The sequence below is a fragment of the Chamaea fasciata genome, unplaced genomic scaffold (assembly GCF_029207755.1).
Source record: "Chamaea fasciata isolate MVZ Bird 193981 ecotype frontalis unplaced genomic scaffold, bChaFas1.0.hap1 SCAF_4, whole genome shotgun sequence".
Taxonomy (NCBI): Eukaryota; Metazoa; Chordata; class Aves; order Passeriformes; family Sylviidae; genus Chamaea; species Chamaea fasciata.
Genome location: NW_027094089.1, coordinates 81,567,387 through 81,590,233, shown reverse-complemented (window position 1 = coordinate 81,590,233; position 22,847 = coordinate 81,567,387). Strand labels below are relative to the sequence as shown.

The 22,847-nt window shown below is 45.4% G+C and overlaps 1 protein-coding gene across 4 annotated transcripts in view; it reads left to right on the top strand.

Annotated features, from left to right (window-relative positions):
- Window positions 1–3,707: 3,707 nt before the first annotated feature.
- ARHGEF6 (Rac/Cdc42 guanine nucleotide exchange factor 6) overlaps window positions 3,708–22,847 on the top strand; it is a 39,322-nt gene continuing 20,182 nt past the window's right edge. The window contains exons 1-7 of one of the 4 annotated variants that reach the window (XM_066182194.1): window positions 3,708–4,850; window positions 5,849–5,932; window positions 13,112–13,196; window positions 17,776–17,903; window positions 18,315–18,516; window positions 21,076–21,146; window positions 22,333–22,427. In XM_066182194.1, coding sequence (XP_066038291.1) covers window positions 4,536–4,850; window positions 5,849–5,932; window positions 13,112–13,196; window positions 17,776–17,903; window positions 18,315–18,516; window positions 21,076–21,146; window positions 22,333–22,427 — 980 coding nt within the window. In that variant the 5' untranslated portion in view covers window positions 3,708–4,535. Of the gene's footprint in view, window positions 4,851–5,848; window positions 5,933–10,096; window positions 10,189–13,111; window positions 13,197–17,775; window positions 17,904–18,314; window positions 18,517–21,075; window positions 21,147–22,332; window positions 22,428–22,847 lie in introns of those variants that run through there. The other 3 variants (XM_066182195.1, XM_066182196.1, XM_066182197.1) reach the window with 3 other exon arrangements.

The window sequence follows — 22,847 nt, the reverse complement described above, 5'->3', positions numbered from 1 at the left end:
GGAAATAGGTGTAAAAGTAGCATTTCCCCTTCACTCCTGCACCCACCTGCAAAAAATCATCAGGAGTCAGTTTTTAAAATTGTAGTTTGACCCAGATCCAGGTGTTGAATCCTCTAATGAAGAGACAAAATGCTGTCTTTAATATGCAGCATTCTAGGAAACCTCAAAAGATAATGACAAATCATCATATAGGTTGTATCAGAACATTTTAAACTTCATGTGTGTGCACCTCAATTCTCTGTTAGCTGGGAAGCCGAAGCTTAAGTACTGAAAAGTGAAAAAGCTTCCCCTAAAAAAAGAAAAAGAATTAGGTGCATTGTTTCAGTTTAGTAAATCTGTTGTGAGCGTTTTGTAATAAATATAGGTATTAGAGACAAAAGTGCACTCCTATCAGCCTTCTCTTCAGCTTCTAAATGTTTCCAGATTCTTAACAGGCGTGGCACGAATCTTAAAGGGAGCAGTAAGTAGACCTTAACTTGTGGCAAGGAAGGTAATAATAGCCTTGTGGAAAATCGGTGTAATTGAAATTGCCAGCTGTTTACCTTCCCTTGATTACAAGTTTTATTTAATTTATGGCACAGTATTACTTACAGATTAGTACCAGTATGTATGCCAGTGTATTTCAGAACTCCTGAGTAGCATGCTGTGATTATCAAGAGGTGGTGGGTTTTTCTGGTGGGTAGAATTTGAAGGGGGAATACACACAGGAATTGCAGTACTTAGTACCTGCCCTGGAGACAGTGTTATACAAGGAGTGTGCATTAATACAAGTTGTCCTCAGGGAATTTTAATTATTGCGGTTAGCTGTTTATGTTCTTTCATACTGTTGAAACAGATCAAATACAATCCAAGTGTATTAATTGTATATATAAAACTAATTCAAAGATAATTTAGCCTTTTCGTCTCTTGTTTCTGAGAGAGTACTAACTTGCATTTCCTTTTTCCAGTACAGTGGCTGGAAGGTGGCAGTGCAGCAGTGGATATGCATTGGAAAATCAAAGGATAACAAATCACAACTGATACAGCCTGGCTTTGGAGTGTAGTGTTGCCCACCATTTTCTAGAGGATTGTGTAAGCATTCAGGAGTTGCCTTTGAAAGTAGCACTACTGATCTCTTGGACATACATAAAATTCCTGGTGGAAGCCAACCACAACCTGCCATAGCTGGCACTTTCCAACAGTCCAGAGTGAGCTGGTTCGTTGCTCATTGCACACACATCCTGCAGCAGTGAAATGTTTGGGTTGCCCTTTACATGTGTGCTAGCCATTTATGCTGGCAAAACCAGCAAGTTATATAGAAGCGAGTCTTAGTCCTCTTGAATACAGAGGACTTCACCAAGAAACCACGAAAAGTTCTGCTATTTTACACAAACAGTTTTGTTCCAACGTGGATGAGAGGAGGGGAGTGTTGGTGTACTGAGACAAAGTTAGTGATGAATGCCCAGAATAATTAGTGTTCCTCTGGGTACACTGGACAGCACCACATGTCTCGGGAATAGGTGCTTCCTTCAAAACTTTGTTTTGGTTTTGATGCATTTTTCTCTTACATACGTGTTGATGGTTCAGTGTATGTGAGAGGAATCCTCAGGCATTGATATCTCATGCAGAAAACTCATAAACAATCACGGATAATAAAATTGATAGTGACTTTTGTGGTAGACATAAACTGATCTCATTTAAACAACCCTCAGTTCATAATGAGTAGCTAAAGAAGAAAAAGCATGCATGCCTTGTCTACAGATTTAAAACTTTACGTTTGAGGTAAGGAGATCACTTCAAGTTATGGGCTGCAGATCCTAGGAGTAAATCTGTGTAGCAGGTGGGTAGAATTGCAGTATTTCCCAGGGCAAATAAATTCACTCTTAACAAGTATTACGGGTTTGGGGTTTTTTGTTCTTTTTTAATTAAGAAGAATAACATGTTTTACCCAGAAACACTTGGATGGTGAAGATTACTAGTGTTCCGTCTTGGAAGGTTATTGTTGCAAAGGGATTTCAGTATCTGTTCTGCAAGAAGGAGTAACATTCTGTACTATCAGACGCCTTTCTCGGCATTAGCTGCTAATCTTGAGTGCTGCTTGTTTAGGCTGAACTGGATCATCCTACCTTAAGTGCAATGCTAAATTGGCAGCTACTGTAAGATCATTGCCTGCATAAAATCCTAATTAATTAGAATGTACCCTGATCTACAGTATTGGCTCCTGTGCAGAGTCAGACTTCGTCATTGAAAGCTACCAGTTGAAATGTATTGATGGATTTTGCAGCAGACAGACTCCACTGCTGGTTTTTGTGGTTAAGTATTTTTCCTCTGCTGGAAAAAAAAAAGAGTGAATTACTTACGCATATGTGACTTCGAGAAGAACCACTCCAAGAAACGGTTTCTGAATGTGTGACTGCTGTTCTTACCTTGCTCCTGGCCCTGTGCTGTTCTGATGTGTATGGTCCCAGAATCACTTGGTAGTTACATGCAGGAAAGTGTTCCCCCTTTTAAAGTAACACTGTACTATTTAGTCGTCACTGGTATAAATCAGGCTGTAAAGAACTATTTGTAACCAAGTTGACTTTGCAAGAGATGATCAATGATTCACTTGCTTTGTTGCTGTCAGCAAATAGCCAGAGGTGTGAAGCCTTTTTGAAGACCAGACTAGACACCATTCCTTCCTTAGTGGCTCTGTCTTCATAACCTGGGTTTGCCGCAGAATTAATTTTGGTGTGGGAGCGGGTAAACAAGCTGGAATGTGTTTAGAAAGGACTCAAAAGGATGTGAAGTTGGGATTGAAGTGGCTAATCAAAAAGTCCATAAATTTTTGGACTTTCTGGATATCCATAACTGCAGGTCTTTCAAGCAGTTGGTAAGTGTTCCAGATGTGGAAAGTATTTTCATTTAGTGGTAGTTGCAGACATTAGTATTATTTGTGTGCGGCAGCTGCATGTGAAATAATCAAAAAACTAAACCCACCCATCTATGCCAAAGGTTTCCTTTAGAGGAGGGAGTGGGTGAAGTACTTCGGTGTTTGGGTTTGTAATACTGACTTCAATGAAGCACGTGTGCAATTCTCCCAGTGCTAGGAGTATTTCTCTTTACATCAGAAATTGCTGTATTCTGATGAGGTGACTGAGGTGTCTTCTGTATCCAAATGCATGTCCCCATTGATAAATGAGCATTAGTAGTTGTCTTGGCTACCTACTGATTTGTAAAAAGAATTATGAAAGTGGGTACTGTATGTATTTCCTTCTGCAAAAGCAATAGTGCTCATGGCAACTAGGAAAAAACCCAAAGCAACTGAATTGCCAGTTAGTCATAATTTTGAAATACTTTGCACACGTTTGTAAATGTGCCTCACCAAAGAGCAGTGAGCTGTGAGTGAGCTGTAGCCCACTTTATTCTCAGTGCCTGCAGCCATGTTATGAGTGTTTCCACACTACAGAGACCTGGAACTTACCCTGAAGTCCTGAAAAAGGTCAGAATTCTGTAACCCTAAAAGGAAAGTTCTGATTTATTAGTGGCTGTTAAAATTGGTCCGTTGGTAGGTGCCAGTACCAGTCATAAGATCTGCAAAGTGGAGGCAAAACCATGCACATTTGCTCTGTACAATTTATCCCTCTGCTGCTCTGTTTTTCTCAACCCTTTAAATCATAAGTGGTTTGGTAACACTGGGTTCTTGAAAACAGCTGTTTTAAGTAACAGGATAGGAATTGGCTCAGAACATTGTAACCAAGAAATTCTGGTCTCTAGGATACTTTGTTCCTGTTGGATTGCTTTAAGCCATGTTCATCATCAACAGAATTGCTTCATTTTCCATCTGTTCTGGTGAAAGGACAATTATAAGGATGACTGGACTTTTCTGACTTGCTGTGCTAAGTAGTGATGGTTAATAATGCCCTGGGCAGGGTGGAAAACTACTTTGGGTGGATCCTGAAGTGGTGGTGGAAAGGGTCATCTTAATAAGACAAAATGGATGGGAATTTTATTCTCAGCTTTGGAAGACTTAAATTCCTGACCTTTTTGAAGTTATCCAGATGATTGTTTTGAGAGATTATCATCTTCTAGATGACCATTTTGAATTATACGTGGCCATCTGCACAGAAGTTGAAGAGAAGCATTATGTGTGAAGTACGTGATCAGAATTTATTTTCAGAAATCAGGCGAAAAAAAATAGGAAACTACTGTAAAAGGAAATTTTCATAATTAGGCTTGCCACATAAAGTTGAAAATCTTTATTTAGTCTAAGACTCTTCCAAAAAATCACCATTATGAATGCTGTTTTAACACTGTAAATATATAGTTATTTAGGGAACTAAGAAATTTATTCTTTTGGGCAATAATACTAAGTTACCTAGGTGATTGGGTGCCAGCTGCCACAAGGAGGAAGTCCTTAAGCGAGATACTTTTGGTGTAATAACTCTTCGTATAAAATACTTGTGTTTTCAATGATTTTGCAGTGTCAGTTAACAGTAGGTTTTCCCTGTCTCCTGATGAGTGCTATTTTATTTTAGCAACAGTTTTTTACCTTAGAGTAACTTCTTTTAGTTCCTATGATTTCGTTTCTGTACCAAACCAAAAAAAAAAAAAAAAAAAAAAAAGGTAGTTTCACACTTGAGCTGCAGCCGGAAGATGTAATCACGGATGTGGGTTCCAGTACTCTGTTGTACAGGAGAACAGCGCTGGCGGCAGAACTCTCCGCCATGAATCCAGAAGAACAGATTGTAACTTGGCTTATTTCACTAGGAGTCTTAAATTCACCTAAGAAAATAGTAGATGATCCAGAGGGGTTCCTGAAAACTTCTTTGAAAGATGGAACTGTGCTTTGCAAACTCATTAATCGGCTTCTTCCGGGATCTGCAGAAAAGGTAATGCTTTCTGATGTATTTCCCTACCCTGAGGCAGCCCTGCTCAGGGGAACTCTGCCCTGGGCATTATGAGGCCTAGTTACTCTGCTGAGTGAGAGGAGCAAGGAGCTTCAGAGAGAGGTGTTTTGCATTTTGGTTTCTAATTGAGAGCCAAGTATGACTGAGCTTTAGTTCTTTGATTTTGTTTCTACATCCAGGAAAAAAACCTGCAAGGTTGCAGTTGGCTCACTTACACATGCTCAGTCAGTGACAGGAAATATTTGGCCTACCAGAGATGAGAATATCTTGATTTTGAATAGAAGGATAGGCAGTGTATCGGTATTTACATAAATATAATTAATTACAACTGTAAACATTCAGTTTTTCAGAACTTACTGCAAAAAATGCTTTGTTAGTCAAGAAGTGCACTGGAGAAGCAAATGGGAACAGGAATAAGCAAATAACCCTTCCATATGTGCTATTTGGTCTGTTCCAAGACCAGCAAATCCATTGGTACTAAAGCCATGTGAATGCTTCCTGTTACAGTTTGACAAGGCTTGTATTCACAGTCCAGAAGTGTGATAAGAATCTGAAGGAGAAAAAAAAGGGAAGGATTTCAATGAGAGATAGGAACTGGCAACACAAAGTCTTTTTAAAAAAACCCCAACACAACAGGTTCTTCACCCTATAAAAGAGGAACCTTCTAGTATGCAGAGATCAGTTTTGCCAGCTTCTTATCTTACGTGTGGTGGTTTGGGGCAGCATGTTAAAGGTCATCCAATTTCCCACTGTCACTTCGGGCACTGTCGTATGCTGGCATTCAAAACAAGATGCCGACCGTTCCTGCGTGTGCATCACTTCCTCCAGTGGCTTTCTTCCTGCTTCAACAGCTTGCCTGCCACCCCCACCCGCCCCCTGAAGAAGCTTCCCTAATTCAGTATAAAAGGCACATGTCAATATTCATGCAGGCCTTCTCAGCACAGGCAATGCAATGAGATCAGTGGATTTTCTTTCTTTAGTATTGCCTGGAGCCTAAAAATGAAGCTGATTGCATCAGTAATATTCAAGAGTTCTTGAAAGGCTGCGTACTTCTGAAAGTGGAGGTAAGTCAACTTAGATCCTTTCTTTTATTGCAACATGCCAGTTTGATCAGCCTTCTGAAAAGAAGCCAGATATCAGAGGGAGAAAGTTGCTATCAATTCCTCATCTTGTATATTAATAACATAGAACATGGATGATTTAATATTCAGTCGGGGGAATTTGGGAACAGTGTATTGACTGTGAGCTTAACAGATTCTCCCAAGATAAAGCACGCAGCAGCAGTAACGGGAGATCTGTCTAAACAGACTTCAGCCTGGCCCTGTTCTTTTTGTTTTGTTTTTTGATTTTAGAAGGAATTGCAGGTTTTAGCCTTGACTTTAATGGGAAGGTGAAGTATTCTTAATACTGCACTATTTTTTTCATCCCCTGCAACTGTTGTGTAAGATTCTGCCAAACACATATTAAATTGTTCCTTACACAAAAGAAAAATCATCCTAATGAAGTCAAAAAAGACCTTTTTTTTTGGCTGTTCCTGATCCTATCTCTGTAGATTCTTACGCTTAACCATAGCTAGTATTTGCAAGATCAGAGTCTAAATGAATCACTTCAGAGTTCAATTATTTTTGCCATCAAATTTTTTACTATCTAAAGACTTTTGTGTCACACTTAAATTCCTACAGTAAAGAAAGAAACCTGTAACTAAGTGTCATCACAGTCTTGTTTGAAATATGCTCAAGATTGCGGAGAAAAATATTCTGAAGACAAAGTCTGCCAGAAGCAGGGACAGCATCCTTGGGCATTATATAGAATATTCATGCATCACGGTGAGAAAAGTCCAGCCCACAATAGCTCTGTTGCTGCATTTTTTTCCTTTGAAGGTCTAAACAAGAAAAGGGCCTTTCTTCTCTTCAGAGCCTTTTAGCTAAGCAGCATGAAAATGTGCTCATTCCAGAACTGTCTCCCTGGTCTTTTGTTGCCCAGTGATGCATTTCTTGGAACCTCCTGCAGCAGCACAGTTTGAAGAGCATATATATATAGAGAGACAGAGATTTATAATCCCTGAAGGCCTATCGCATCAGAAATCAGTTAGTTGTTGCCAGTCTTCTGGTACTGACCATGTGGTTTCCTCCATTTTTTTGAGAGTTTATTTTTCTGTTTGCAAACTAATAATAAAATGGTTATGGTGGAAAGTATTTTTAAAAATAGAAATCTTAAACAGCTAAAAGGTAGGGCAGGGGAACAGTCCTCACCTGTTGCGTAGTGCTGTCTCATACCTTTGAAAGCTTGTTTTGCAATCTTGCAGTCACACTCCACACTTTTCAGCTACTCAAAACAGGCAACATGGTGTGTCTATCTCTGGGTGTTCCTCTGGTCCTCCATGTGCCTTTTCTTCCTTGGCTTTAATAACTTGAAGGTTTCTGACTTATTTTTTCTCCTGTTTATAACCCACTTCATTGAAATATTCTGAGCCTTCAGTAACTTCCCTCATGCTCATGTGTGCCTTTCCCATTTGTTGTAAGAGGAGACCTCAAAAGCTGGATAAAAACTCAAACCTGTCTAGCTTGAGTTTAAATTTTGCAGTGAAATGAAAAGAAATTATTCTCTTTTTTTTTTAATATTTTTATATTAGAACACCAAGTGAAGACATGAATTTTGCTTGTGCCTAGCTCCTCTCTGTAACCTCATGTAAAAGAAGGCTCAAGGTAGGACAGCTGAGACAGTGGGCAAGACACAGCTCAGGCAGAGTGCTTATGCTTCCTTCCGACTCTTCTCCCGTGTTGCCAGTTTTTCTGAGTCCTCTCAGGCAAAGCCTCTGCCGTCTGTTCCTTTTAAAAACTGCTCTGTTTGGAACATCTTGACAAGGAGACTCAAAGCAGCATTCCTACGGGTGATCCTCCCTCACACCTGATCCCTAGTTTGCCTTGGAAAGGGCCAGTACCTTTTAGGAGGGGGTTTACTGCATCACATTTTCTCTAGAAGTGGGTCTTGAGCATCAGAACAGAGAACCTTCTGCTTCCAAGATACTTTAGCATTTAAATTGCAGTGATCAAGTATTAGGTAGAAGGAAGATGAGCACAGAACAGGGTTTTGTTCTGCCTCAGCAACATAGCCTGAGGAGAGGGTAACATCAGGAAAGGTCTGGGCTTAATATATTTGAATTCTGTGACAGCCACCCTGCTGCTTACCGAAATCATGGATATGAAAATCAAACCCTGATGGTTCTCTCAAATTCTGCCCTTCTCCAAATGCCACAGTGAGCCCTTTGTTGTCCTGGTAACTCAGGAAGTGGAAGAAAGACACAGTGAGGCAAACAGCAACTTCTCTTGCTTTACAGGAGCAGTGAAACCTTTGGACATAGGGGTAGGAAGACACTCTGTGACCTTCCTGCTATGAGCTGGCTCCATGGAGTTGAAGCCATTCTATGGGCTGGAGGTGTGAGCTGGAAGAATCCATTAATAACAAAACTGTTCCTTAGCTTCAGCCCAGGACTGAAGCCTGAAATCTTTTGCAGTTTCATGTGTGTAACTTCTAAAAGAGATGTCAAGTAGAGGAATCACCCCATCCTTCTAACTGGGCAAATGTTATAATGAGATGAAACAATGAGACTGTGTCCAAGACTTTCCAACAGCTTTTCAGTGCTAGAATTTGATCCAAGTTGTAAGAAATCTGTCAACCCATCACTGCTGAGACAAAGGACTAGGCAAAACACATGGGCATTTCATTGGAGCTTAAGTGTCCTTAGAGGATTCTTTCGTGGTTTAGACTGAGGAACAGTGCAAAAATCCTGAATGTGCTTCATTTACACTGGCTTCAACATCTGAGCTCTGTATCTGACCCAAGAGCTCGTCCAGTGAGTGAGCACTGCTAAGGCAATTCCAGCTGGATGCAGGTGGGTTGAGGTGGAAAGTGGACAACAAAGGGTTCTGTCCTGATGGCCAGGTGGAGTCTAGTGTAGAAGAAACAGGGAAGAGATGAGGATGAAAGGGAAAAATCACAGAAAACATCTGGCCTATCTTGTTCTTGAGGACACAAATGGAAACTTTGCTTTTGCTCTTGACACCAGTGTGCACATAGCAACAGCAAATGAATAGCTAAGCACCATTTGCTGCTGAGGATGCAAAATACCTTAATTCAGCAGCAACATTTTATTGTTAATAACAACTATGAAACTTCTGGCAAGGTCTGAGTTTTGTGAACTAAGAACAGTATACACAAGATGAATCAATAGCTGGATTAAACCTTGCTGTCTAGAATGATCATAGAGTATGCAGAGGGTCATTACCATCACAGGCAGCACAGAGGTTATTTGTGCTGTTGGAGGTGCCTGCAACCTCCAACAAACTTCCTGGACTGAAGGCATAGGGGTGCAGGTGAGAAATCATTACCCTCAGCTCCCCATCCATGCACTCCCAAAACCTGCTCTGTTTTGGCTTCACTCCAAAGTGACATTACCTCTCCTAGCTGCATAACGTCAGAGGTGAGACCTCCTGCCCAGCACCAACCAGCACGACCACTGGAGAATGGGTCTGTCTGAATTTAGAGTGTCCCAGAGACCCCTGGCTCCAGGTGTGTGGGGTGTCCCTGCATGGAGTTGGGACTTACTGCTGGGCTTCATTCACCCTCGGTATCAGTGCGCTGCTTCAGTCCTTGTCCACACTGCAGCCTGCTGGTGTGCTGAAGTATCTGGGGATTTTCCTGTTCCCTGCAGGAGAATGGTCCCCGAGCAGATGGGCACAGGCAGCAGAGGACACATCTCACTGCCTCAACTGAACTGTGCCTCATCTATGGGCCCTTCTGCAGTGTTTCTCTTCACAGTGGTGCAAACCTACTGCAATCACTCTTCCAATAGCATGGGTATTCCTTCCTTGTCCCATCGTTTCCTGTCCTTTTAATTTTTTTCTTCCTTTCCCCTTTCCCTTTCCCCTTTCCGCCCTGCTCCTCTCTCCTAAATCAGTTTTTGCCTTCCCCTCCCTAATTTACTTTTTCCTGTCACCTTTTCCATTTCTTCCCCACCCCCGGCCTTTCTCTTCTTCCCTTTCCCATCCCTCTGCCTCCCGCTCTCCCGGGGGCCTCCCGGTGCCTCCCGCCCGCGGCCGGCGGAGGGAGCTGCGCCCGCACGGCCGCGCCGCGTCCCGCAGCGAGCGGCGGGGCGGAGCGGGGCGGCGGCGCCGCCTGTCACTTCCCCTTCCCTTCCCTTCCCTTCTCTTCCCTTCCCCGCGCCGCGATCCGGCTCCGGGTCAGAGCCGCAGCGGCCGCTCCGCAGCACCGCCCGCGCTGCCGCCATGCCCCGGGGCTGCGCGCCCGCCCGCCCGCCGCCGTGAGTACCGACCGCCGGCATCCCGCGGGGCCCGCGGCTGTCCCCGCCGCTCAGCACGGGTGTCTCCGGGCAGCTCCCGCGGCTGTCCCCGCTGGAAGGGGGCCGGCACCCAGCGGAGCACCCGGAGCCGGCGCGGTGGTTGTGCTCCGCGGGGGCAGCGGCGCTCCCGCCGCCCGCCCGGCTCTGTCTCGCCCATGCTGGCGGAGCTCCGGCCGCGCCGCCGCTCCCGATGGAGGCAGAGGCAGGTCCGGTGGGAGCAGCCGGGTCAGCGAGTGCCCGAAGCTCCTCATCGCTGGGGGCCGGGCAGCTCCAGCCCCCGTCCTCGGGTTTGGAGGGGTCGCGGCCGCGTCGGGCTTCGGGCTTGATACCCAGCTGGGGGTTTGCCGGGGGTTGTTCAACTGCGGACAGCTCAGACTCGAAACACGACCCGGCTTTCCTTAACTTTTCTGCACTTCCCGTCGCGGTACTGGGATTTTGGGCGCTAGCCTAAACTTGCTAGCCGCGCCCGGGTTTGGGTCTCCTGTTCCCGTCCTTCCCGAATAGCCGGGCGCTCCTCTGGTCGCGGAGCTCCTGCTGGTCCCCTCGCTGCCTGTGGCGGAGGCTGGCGGTGCGGCAGTGCAGAGCCTCTTGTGCCCGGTGCGATGCTTGACGAAGCAGCCGGAGCTTTTTACCCAGGGGAGCCGCAGTCTGTGATTCGGCAAGCCAGAATAGCGTTTTAATGGAGATCCTCAGATGACAGGTGTAGATTTAAACGCGGTTTTAGTTACGTCCACCTGATCCTCCATGTGTTAGAAGTGAAAAAGCCTTTTCTGCTTCTATTTGTCTTCTAGCTGCAGCTTGTCTTTTAGTTATGAATGGAATTATCGATGGATTGTGCTGGGAAAAGTAATTTTTAGCTCATGAATGACGACTTTTCTGTACGAGAAATTTATTCTGGAACAAGCTGCAGGGTATATTTACATTACAGTAACTGACCCAGAAGAGTTTTCCACATAGCCACTGTTCCACAGTAGCTGTTCCAGACAATTTCCCCATGAAGAAGTTATAAATGTTATTACTTGCTTTTGTGCTAGAATTTTTTGCATATCTTTCTTCCCACCATTTTCATCTGGACTTTGTCAGCCTGATGACTGAGCTTACAGCATTACTCTCTGCGTTGAAGGATTTGGGATGTGTTTTAGTACTTTGCTCCTTAGGGGAAAAAAAAAAAAAAAGCGTTAATTCAAGGCAATTAATTTTTCTGGAATTACTGAAGTGGAAGAGAAAGGGTATGTCTGAGAAAAGGACACACCAGAGAGATGCTTGCAAACAACCTAGCCTGGCTGTTTACTTTCCTCTTGTGCAACTGTAGCGTTCCGTGCTCCCGCAGCTGCCGGCGGGGTCAGCGCGGGGCCGGGCTCTCTGTTACTGTCTCCCCTTCCACAGAGATGGGAACACTGATGCTTAGGACTGAAGGCTGTGCCTGGACAGCACTGCCGGTAATGCGGGGCAGGAAAACTGGTTCCTTGCACCAGCTGGCAGAGGGGACGGGACTTGCATGGTTCAAAGGAGCAAACCCAAGTGAGTGCAGGTGATAGATCAGCTCAGAAACAGCCCAAGGTAGGTGGGTACGTCCCTGGAATGTACAGAGCAGTCAATACGATCAGAGCTACAGGTGGTAATATTTGTAATGACGGCAAACTGTCCCCATGCTAAGCATGGATCAGGTTTTTTAGGGTAAAACATTCTCCCAGTACTGAGTAGTTGAGTCAATGGGAAAACATGTTCTTAACAAAGAGCAGCCTTTTTACTGTCCATGTTGGACTTTGGTGTGTCTGTTAAGAGGAGGAGATGCTGCAAGCATCCAGGGCTGTGAGAGAGGCCAGTCCCCTTCCCATTTGAAATATGCCAAGCGTACTCAAGGAGGTCTGTGTGGAAAGCAAGAAAGGACTGTTTTAAAGGGCCGTACTAGCCTAAAGTAATTAAGACTTGTGTCCTTATTTAGCAGGATACACTCTTTAGTGTGTTGGAAGTGTTTGTAATTAGATGGTGTCTGTCAGGAGAGCTTTAAAATCGTCTTTCCTGATCATTGGATTTGTGTATCTTTGGTCTCCATCTGCAAGATGTGTATTTGGGGATTAGCAGATGGTGACATGGTGGTACCAACAAGAAGGGCTTTTCGTATCTCATATCTTTGCTTCATTAATGGTAGTATTTGTACAGTCTATATGAAGTTGAGAGCATTTTTCAGGTGTTAGAGGGGGTTGAAACGTTTTGGAAACTCAAACTGCCCCTTATTGTACTTTCTGAAGTACAAGGGTGATTTCTGAAGTGTACAAGATTCAGGTTATCAGTCATGGAAAATAAACCCTCACTAACCATGTATTTCTGTTTCACCACTGAGGACTAACACCAAATTCTTTGGCGTGAAATTTTTGTGTATAAGATAACTGGGTTTGTCTTCCTGTAAAAAAGTGTAAATATACTCTGTATTGCAATAGCAGAAAATTCCTTGTGTATTAATTCTGCCATGGAAAATATGTGTGTGTTTATACATAGATCTGTATGTACAGCCTCAATCTCTTCAGCTTTCGATTACAAAAATAGCAACAAAATCTTTCCTTCCCTCAAGGCCAGCAATAACCTTCTCGGTGATTTTCAGAGTCATCTCTGCTCTGCAGACAGTACTGACTTCTTCCCTGTTCCCAGCATTACACTCCAAGTGCTTCTGGGTTCCCCTGCCCTTCCCACGCTGCCTGCCAGTGGTGCCCCAGGAGTTCTCTGGCTGTAAAGGGAATGGGACTTGTCAGCTCTGAATAAACATCCTTTCCCTGCAGAGACACGGGCTGCCTAATGCTCACTGTCACCCCCCCAGCACCGTGGGTGGCTCCAGCAGACAGTGTGAGATGTTTTGGGCTCGACTGACTGAATTCATCTTTCACAGGTGTTTGATCCACACGATTTGTACACTGGAGATCAGTTCTCCAAGGTCCTGAACACATTAACAGCTGTAAATAAAGCTACTGAAGGTAAGAAAAATGGGGTTCTTCTGTTGTCCTTTCAAACTACTTCTCATGTGTATGCAGGGCTGGTTTTTAATTTTGGTTAATTCCTACCTTATGGTGATTTCTGGAGGTTTGTCAAATTGTGCTGCCAGTACTGATTGTGGATAGTGATATTGACATTTCAGGCTTCTACCATCTCTGGGTTAAAATGTGATGTTTCAGAGTTGCTGTGTGAACTGTGCAGAGCTCAATTATCACTTTACACTGAGGGACCTCTGCTCAGTTTTGAGCATTAAGTATTAAGGGACCTCAAAGTAGGTCAGCATGAGAGATCCTCAATGTAAATTAACATGCACCTCCCAAAATGCAGATATCAGATTTTAAAGAGTGTGTTTTACAGCTGAAGAGAAAAACAGTTCCATCTGCTTAATACCTTTCCTGAACATCAAAACAAATGTTGCTAGTTGCTCAGTCAATTGTGTTGATGCTTTTCTCTCTCTCCTCTCCCTGGTTTCTTGGAGTAGGCTCCTGGATGTGGGAATCAAGCTGATGGCTTGTCCTGTGTCCCTGGGAGAGGGAGTAGGCTGCTGAAACAAAACAAATCGGCTCGTCCTGATTCCATCCCAGTTATGAAGCTGACCCCTGCAGACTGCTTTAAAATTATATTCAGTAGCATAGTCTGTGAAAGGAGTAGTCCAACAGGGGGAACGATGGCACAGTGGTGTGTTGGGGAGGGATGAAGGGACCAGGGTCCCTGTTATGACGTGAGGAGGAGCAGGTCTGCCTAGTGGTGGGAAGAGTTCACAGCCTCTTGTCATACAGGTCGTTAGAACCGACTCCTGCACACCCACTGAAGTCCAGCACCAGGAGAAGAGTTCCATTTCCCTGTTGCAGGTTACATTTGAGATGGTTTAAAGGAGGAAATTTCAGAATGAAAACTCATTACTTTCCTTTCATGGGAAGGCTTTCCTTTTGGCTTACTGCATTTTGCCTATACATTATATAAACCGGTGTATAAATTATCATGTCTATATTGTACATCAACATATATAACAATATTTCTTATAATAATATATAATGTGTAATAATAATAATAATAGTATATATTGTAAACACACACCCATCCCCATGATTTGTACGCACGTACGTGTGTGTGTCTCTGTATAATGCTGCTCTGAAGAAATTCAGGTTCTGAGGCTGCTGTTCTGCAGTCAGGACTCAGTTCTGCTGAGAGCTCACTCTGTAGAAGTTTGGGAATGGGAATTCGGCCTCAGCACCTCCTCCCAGCCTCTCGCCACTCAGTTACCAGCAGCACCCACTGACCCTATGTAGCAGCTCTTGCAGTTCAGGGTGGTGGGGGGTGTAAAATGTAGGTTAACTCACCTGGGGGCAACCTCTGCAAATGCTGCTGTTTTGTTGTGTTGATATTTGCTTCACTGTTCTGAAAGCAAAAGGAGAGAGAAACTCTCCTGCCTCTGTCCTTTCCTGCTGCTGGACTGGAGGGGTGTGATGGGGTGTGTGCTGACAGGGTGGCAAGGCTGCAATGTCATCTGCACATCCATCCCCTTATTTACAGCCCCAACTCCATCCTTCCAGCCACCCATGTGCCAGCTCAGCCCGGGACAGGGCTTTGCTGGGGAATAGTTCCTGTCATATGTTACTGGCAGGGCTACAGAGAAGCTGGGATCCTCTTGGTTTCATGGCAAACATCTGTTTGAACATATGCTTTCTGTGTTTAAATGTTAAAAAGCGCAATGCCTGCGATATAATTAGCTGCTCAGGCAGAGAGTACCCTTGGGAAAAGTACAGGGTAAAATAAATACATGTCTCAAACATTTACTTTTTGGTGGCTTGGCCAAATTCCTGAGGAGCAGGAGCCTGTGTCCTACAAACTGCCACTGCGGATGGTCCAGTTTGTCTGTTTTGCCAGAGGCCACAGGCTGAATGGAGCATCAGGAACAGCCTGGTACCAGCTACTGCATTTGCTGCTGGCGCCAAGGCTCTGACCTGCCTGCACATCCCAACACTGCAGCACCGCTGCATCCCAACACCCTGGTTGGAGGCAGAGGGAAGTAGGTGTCAGCTAAGGAAATGCTGTGGGAATGTATTTCTGAGCGTCCATTTGAAGTCCAAATCCTTGTGTCTTCATGGGTCTTTTTATGCAAATGACTGGAGGCATTATTTGTAGTTGATAAACTTGTAGTTCAGCAGCTGTTCATCAAAACACAGGAATACAGAGCTTGATGCTTTTGTCTGCAAGAGAGGGCAGGGGAGGAAAACCAGCTGTGCTGGATCAGACAAGGCTTATCTGCCAAAAATAGTGTAGGAATGCAAGCAGAAAACCCAGCTATTTTAACCATAGTTAAAGGAACATATGGCAGCAGTGTTCTGTGCTGGACCAGGCATAAAATAGGACACTGTCATGATGCAATATAAATGATACTCTTCACTGCCAAACTGTCAAAGGCAGTTTTACATTTGTTTCTAGGTTGCTGCAGATATTTATAAAAGCTTTGGAAGATTGGGAGGGGCAGGGAGAGTCATAAAATCTACAGTACTGGAGTCATTTCCCTGTGACTGTGGCTGATGACTTGAATAAGTGAAGTCTGGACTCAGGATTTATGTCCTCCCTTTCAGAAGGAATCAGGGGAAGAATATCCCACTCTGGCATCCAGCCACACCCCTGGCCTGTGAGTCACCAAGAGCAGCCTAAACCACTCCTGCTCAAATATCAGGATGCTTCAGAGAGAAAAACCTACTCTGTTGGCAAAGTGGGTTTTACATGAGGAGAGGTTTTGCAGTTGCTACAGCCCAGGAAGCTGGGAAATCACCATGCAGTTGTCAGGCAGTTGTGTAATGAGCAGGGCAAGAGAGAAAACTGACTCACTGACAGCATGCAAGGTTTACCATGGATGTTGTCCATCACTGGAGCCTGGACTGGCTAGACTGGACTTTGTAAGGCAGCAGCACCCGGAAGTCGTAGTCACGGACCTGGTCCCTAGTGTGCAAGGGGTGGGAGTGAGATAAAGCAAGTCCCTTCCCCAAGAGCTCACAGTTTGTGTTGCTCCAGGTCCAGTGTAAGAATGAGGTGTTTTCCTACAGAAACAAAAATCCTCTGAGGAGAATAAAAGCCCAGATGGGTTCCTGTAACTCCTACCAAACTTCCCCTTCAGAATGAGTTTTCCATGCTGACATTCAGGTCGGAGGAGAATGGAGGAAAAGCACCCTTGGAGTTTGTCTTTTCCAATTTCTGCACACATTTCAGGGCTGTGCCACCCTCTCATCATGCAGTGTTTTCAAGGCAGAACTCCAAACGTGGTCCAGGGACACGCAATACCCAGCACAGGGATTCCTGCAGACTCCTCTGTTCTGCTTTTGAGGTCCATGGACACACAAGGTCCTCACTGCAGGTGGAAAACTGCAGCTCTGGAATGCAGAAATGTTCTAAAATCCGAAGAGAAGCTACAAGACCAATCTTAAAAATGATAATAGCTGCTGTTGTGTCTTTTGAGCACCATGGGACACAGAAAGGAGGTGATCCGCGTGGTGTCCCACAGTGTGGTGTGGGGTACAGTAGCAGTGAAGTACTGGGAGTTACTGGGTGGCTTGAATCCCATGTTTTTACGCCTCTGCAGCATCCAACAGGATTCTGAGGCTGAGCACTGCCAGATCCTGTAGGAGCTGGAACTCCTCTTAGCAACAAGGCTATTGGCTCAGTCTCTGCACAGTTAGGACCAGGACATTTTTTACCCTCTGACAATTTTTTCGGTATTAATATAGAAACAAAACACTAATTGTGAAAACAGACGTGTCAGAGCAGCAGCATTGCCTCCAGCATCAGGTGGGGACAGAAACAAGAGACTGGCTTGCAAAGCAAGGAGCTCTTTGTGATGTAGGCAGTGTCAGGAGCTGCTGGGATGATCTGAGCCTTTCCATGGGCAGTTCATCTCCTGGGGATGACACCCCTGTCCTTCCTCGGCGTGGCTTGTAACCCTCTCTCACATGACTAATGGCAACAGTCCATGGACAGCAATCAGATTATGCCTAGCCTCTTCCAGCTGGATAATGAACCCAGAAGGACTCCTCTAAATAGAGGAGCAATTGTGTTGACCAACTGTTCAACATTCCTCCCCACTCAGCGGGATAGCCCACACTGCAGCTGCAGAGGTGACCTAAGAGCACTCACTGGAGAGCTAAACTTTGACACACCTTCAACAGTGCTTACTTGGATCCCAGAAACATTCCCAGTGGGGAATCAGTACTGGCTGCTGTCCTACTTTTCTACAGTTTTAAGGGGGATTTCAAAAAAATACTGCAACTGGATCTGTGTCTGCAGAGCTGGCACAACCTAGGAGTGCCTTGGAATGCAGTTCAACTTCTTCCATGACGGAAGGGTTATCCCAGCCCAGAAAACCACCCTCACTGTTGGCTGGGAGTGCCCCGACTGCAGATGCCACGCACTGGCTGTCTTGCTCTGACAGATGCTCTTGGAACTGTTGTGCCCTGTTCCTGTTTTCTTTACAGGCTTTACTCTTTGCTTTGCTGTGATGTGGAGGGATGGTGGACAGCTGGGTGAAACTCAGACTTTGTTTTGTTTCCCCAGATCAGCTGTCTAAAAGGCCATGTTCACATCTGTCCTCTCCTAACTCCGCGGCCGGAGACGCCCAGAGTGACTCCAACGGCGCAGCTCCCCAGTCAGCAGGGGTGTTACGGAGGCAGTCCAAGCCTGTGGTACCCTTCATTTAGTGTGTGGTCATGGGTTTGATGCCCTTGGGGGTAGAGGAGTGTGGTTGGTACCTCTGGGTCAACACCAGAGGTTGTTCTCTCCTGATCTCCATCGTGGGTTTGCTGTCTCAGCTGGAGAGAGTCCCGCAGCCTCTCCAAACTGCAGTGTTTCTCCGTGTGACAGGAGAATAGTGATTCTTATCTGCCACTCGTTGCACTGGGAAACTAAATTTATGCTTGGGATGGACCTTGTGGTTCTCTGAAGGGAGAGTTTACACAACGGCAAGATATTATTAGTTGTTATACAGAGCAATACTGAAAAAACAGCTGTAACAACAGAGAAGAACAATGGCTTGTCCTGATGATTTCTGCTTTTTTTGACTATTTACTGATGTTTTTCCACGTTTCTTTCCTTAGGAGATGACCGAGAATGGCAGTCATCAGCTGGTGGTAAAGGCCAGGTTCAATTTTAAGCAGACCAATGAGGATGAACTCTCTGTTAACAAAGGAGACATTATTTATGTCACCCGAGTTGAAGAAGGGGGCTGGTGGGAAGGCACCTTGAATGGAAAAACAGGCTGGTTCCCAAGCAACTACGTCAGAGAAATCAAATCCACCGGTAAGCAAATTGCTTCAAGGGGTGATTGAATGACAGTGGCACAATGCAGTGAGGACCCTCGTGCCTTTGGGAAATTGCTGCTGTTTATTAAGGACCATTTGTGTACTTCAGGCAGCTGGGCTAATGGAAGGATGAACGGAAGGGTAACACGCAGCGTTTCGGATGAATTGCTCGAGAGCTGCTTCACCCTCTTCCCAGCGCATTGTGCCCTTCTCTTGCTTCCCCCAAGCCCCAGCAGCATGGAAGCAGGGATATTGTCAGCGGATGAGGACAGAGATGGATGTGGGTCCCCTTTGCCCTGGGGAGCTGTCAGGTCATTCCGGTGTCTGAGCGCAGAACTAGCTTTTTGTTAGAGACCTTGGTCAGGCAATGTATTTGTGTTTGATCCCGGCTTTTCAGGCTTCAGTGGAATGGATGCTCACCATCACAGTATGGAATCCAACAAAAACTGCACGGCCACGGGGCATGGTCCCTGTTGTGGTCCATAGTGAAGGCTGTTTTCACAGAGTACATTTTTCTCCTGATGCTTCTGCAGCAATATTGAGAAAGGAAGAGGGAGGAGATGATCTGTCTGATGATATCTGCCTTGACTGAGCTTTGTCTTGCATGTCCTTAACATTTTCTGCAGTGTGGTTGTAACAAGACGAGTGTGGTGGTGATGATGTGAAGCCCCTGGCCAACTGCCCTGTGGCATTACACATCCATTCAAGCAGCTCACCCCTGCCCAGGCCTTTGTGTGAGATTAAACTGTTTTTTGGCAAAATTCTACTTAACTTCTTAATGTGCCTTGAGGACTTATCATAGACAGAGACCAGCTGTGTGCTTGGTGCTGGTTCTATGGCTCAGGCTCTGGCCTCAAACACTGAGATGCCAGCAGGGGTCTGCAAAGTATCTACAAAATGTGCAGCCTGTTAGACATGCTTGCTTCTACCCTTGCAAAAATAAAGAAAAGAAGGGAAGAAAAAACTTCATGATTTTGTGCTCAGAATTAGGTCAGTTTTTATTTAATTCCAAATGAAAAAAAATCATTGTTAGGATATCTCATCTCCCATTGTTTCCCTCTGGGAAATGATGTCTGAGCTGGAGCAGGAAGTTGCAGCAGGGATTGAAGGCTTGTCTGGCACAACTCAGGAATTACTAATTAACTCAGTGCAGGGAGAAGAAAGATGTTTTAAACAAAGGAGAGCAAACTTGAGTCCTAAAGGGAAAATCAGATGGGAGCTCCATGGCATGACAGTACCTCACTGAAGTGAAGGGCCAGTCTCCCATAGATCCTGATGTAAGAGCCCATCAGATTTTTCTGTCTGCAGAGCTTTTCCCTCCAGAGCCTCTCACCACTTCACGTGGCAGGAGAGTTCATTGGCCTGGTGTCTGTGTGCTCAGGAGATGTGTCTGTGTTGTAAGTGAGGAGTGAGGGACCGTCAGGAAACCCTCCCTGCCCCAGGAGCGCTGCTGGGGCTGCAGCTGGCAGGGAGCTGCTTTTCCCACCTCCACGGTGTAAGACTTGTCACTCTGAATGGAGTTCCTTGTTTTTCAGCAGTGTCCATACCTCTGCTGTGTCCTAGGTGTGTCCTTTGGGTGGAAATGTTCTGTGATTCTGTGACGTTAACCGTGGAGCTGAGCTCCCGTGTGCCTTTAGCTGGAAGCGACAGGAAGCACTACAAGGGCAATAATTGCACAATACATAAAGAGGCTAAATTTATCAATTTCAAGATGCTCCTCTTCTGTCAGTATGAAAGCAATTGCCTTGTGTGAATGATTGCAGGGAGCCAGGACAGCCTGGCTGCTCCACGTGGCACAGAGCTGCTTCAGAATGTGCAGTGTGCCCAGGACTGGGGCGCCTTGCACTGCCTGCCCATCCCAGTCCAGCGAGGGATGGTCTTACTGGGAAAGCCATGCTGCTGGAAGGGAAGGGGCTTCTCCAGGGAAGGAAAATTGGAGCGGGGACTTGTCTGTGTGTGTGCACATATGTATAGTGCTGGAGGCATCCACAGGGATTTATCAAATGCAGAATGAGAATTGATTTCCAGGGTTTTGTGAGCTTTTCATTTAAATCTGCCTTCATTCAGAGGAGGATTTTGCATCACAAGTGACTATGGGGATGGGAGGTCAGCATATTGATTGGGGTTGGCTTCAAGTGCCTTGTGAATCGCCTGGAAAAAGCCACACTATCTGTCATTTCTGACAGACACCCAGTTTTAAAACCAAATTCTGTGGCCCAGGTGAAGCAACACGGTCATTTGAAACTTTGCCAGATACTGGGCTGCTGCCAGGGATTTTGTGGCAAACCTGGATATTGGTTGGCAGAGGCTGCACGAAGCTTCTGATGTGACTTGCTTGGCCACTGTCAGTGTCGTGCATGCCACTGGTTTTATCCTAGTTTTTTGTGAAATGGGGAAACAAACCCTGCAGTTGAAGTTTTGTGGTCACAGGGGTGAAGTTATATTTGCTGGACATAATGTGGTGGTGTCGTCTTTTCCTGATGGAATAATGAGAGCTGTGCACTATAATTTATTCATGGGTTGTTTTGTTGTTTTTTTTTTTTTTTTTTTTGTACAGATAAACCACTCTCTCCCAAAGCATTAAAAGGGCTAGAAAACACTCAGCTGACAAAGAATTATTACCCTGTGGTAAGTTTTAAAGTGCTGATCATACATTTTATCATACATTTTAATAAGTACCATGCTATTAATCTTCTGGCTCCTTCTCTTAAAAATCATTGAACCAATTTGTAACAATTGGGGATGTGACTCTGTTTAAATGCAGCTGTTTCCATTCCCTTGACTCAAGGCCGTTGAGACAATAAACCACAAATGAAAGTGGCTGCAAGATGTTGAAAGCTGAGACCTGAAGGAGGCAATTGAGATAATTAAGGAGAGGTGGCAGTTTTCATATCAGTGCAGGGGGATAAGGCACAGCATTTCCTGTTGATAAAGGTGAGGAGATAATGTCACGGTGCAAGCAGGCCAGATCAGGGGTCTGGCCCTTTTCCTGGGTTTGGCTAGAGGTGTTGCACCCCAAGGTGCCTGTCCTGGGCCTCTGCCAGCAGCTGCAGCCCTCGGAGAATGGGCAGCTGCCACAGCTCATGGCCTGGCTGTGTATCTGGCCTTGGCTTTGGAGCAGGTTCACAGCCTGCCAGGCCATGAATTGCTGCTGCAGAAGGGCTGGAGAGACATGCCCTCCTTTACATACTGCTGCCCAAGCGAGGAGCTCTGGCAAAGCAGGGGCTTTACCTTCCTCCTGTATCCAGGATGTGGTGTGAGAGAATGAGGAGGCCTCATGTGAGCATCCCTGGCTCTCAGTGCTGGAGCTTAATCCTGCTCATCAGTATGTCTAAATATATTTCAAGCAAAGCAAAGCAGAAACAGTATGTCCAGGGAACTGGAAACCACCTCCACTGCCTCCAGAGCTTATCCACACTAAGAAACTGGAGTGCTGACTGGGAGTGTGCAGGCGCTGAGTTTGCCTGCTGTGTGGCCAGAGACAAACCAGCTGCTGAGATGGATTAGCAGGACCAAACCCAGATCATTACATCCCTGAAGTGGCAAATGAGGTGTGCCCTGGCTTGATCTGCCACAGAAGCCATCCTTGGTGCAGCCTTTAACAGCTGCTTTCCAGGCCTCCCCAAGTTTGCAAGGTAAAATCTCAATATTTGACCACCAGGACTTTCCTGAGTGTTCTGGGTTCTGCATTAAGAAATGTAATTTCTGGACTTAAAATACACTTCCATGATTTTTCAGTCTGGAAGCCGATGTGTTCTTTCGATTGATCTGCTATTACAAAGATCTTTTTTCAGTGCTCCGTCTCTCACTCTAGGTGTTGCAAAATATTCTGGAAACAGAACGAGATTATGCGAAGGAACTACAGTCACTTCTGGGAACTTACTTAAGACCCCTCCAGTCTTATGACAAGTAAGATATAAGGGGATCTGAGGTGGAGAGAACACTGTGGGAGCCTTGGAGTGTCATGGACAGAGGGCATTGTCCAGTCAGAAGAGATGGGAGAGTGGTATTCTAAGGCCTCTGTATTTCAGTCACTTCTCCCTTCCCAAAATCTTCGTGTGGGAAAATTTTTTGTGCTCTCAGCCTTGTAGGCCGAAATGAGGGTGGGATAAGAGTGACTCTTAGGATGACAGAAACAGGCACATGAGCTTTGGAAACATCCAACCTCGCACAAGGAACAAAGAAGCTCCTATCTGTAGGATCCTCCTCCCTCAGGGAAACCCATGGCATGAATCCCTGACGACGAAACTCTCTGTCTGTGCACATACCTCCCTCCCCACCTCTGGCTGAAATCCCATCTGTCTGCGTCTATTAGACAGCTAAAAGTCT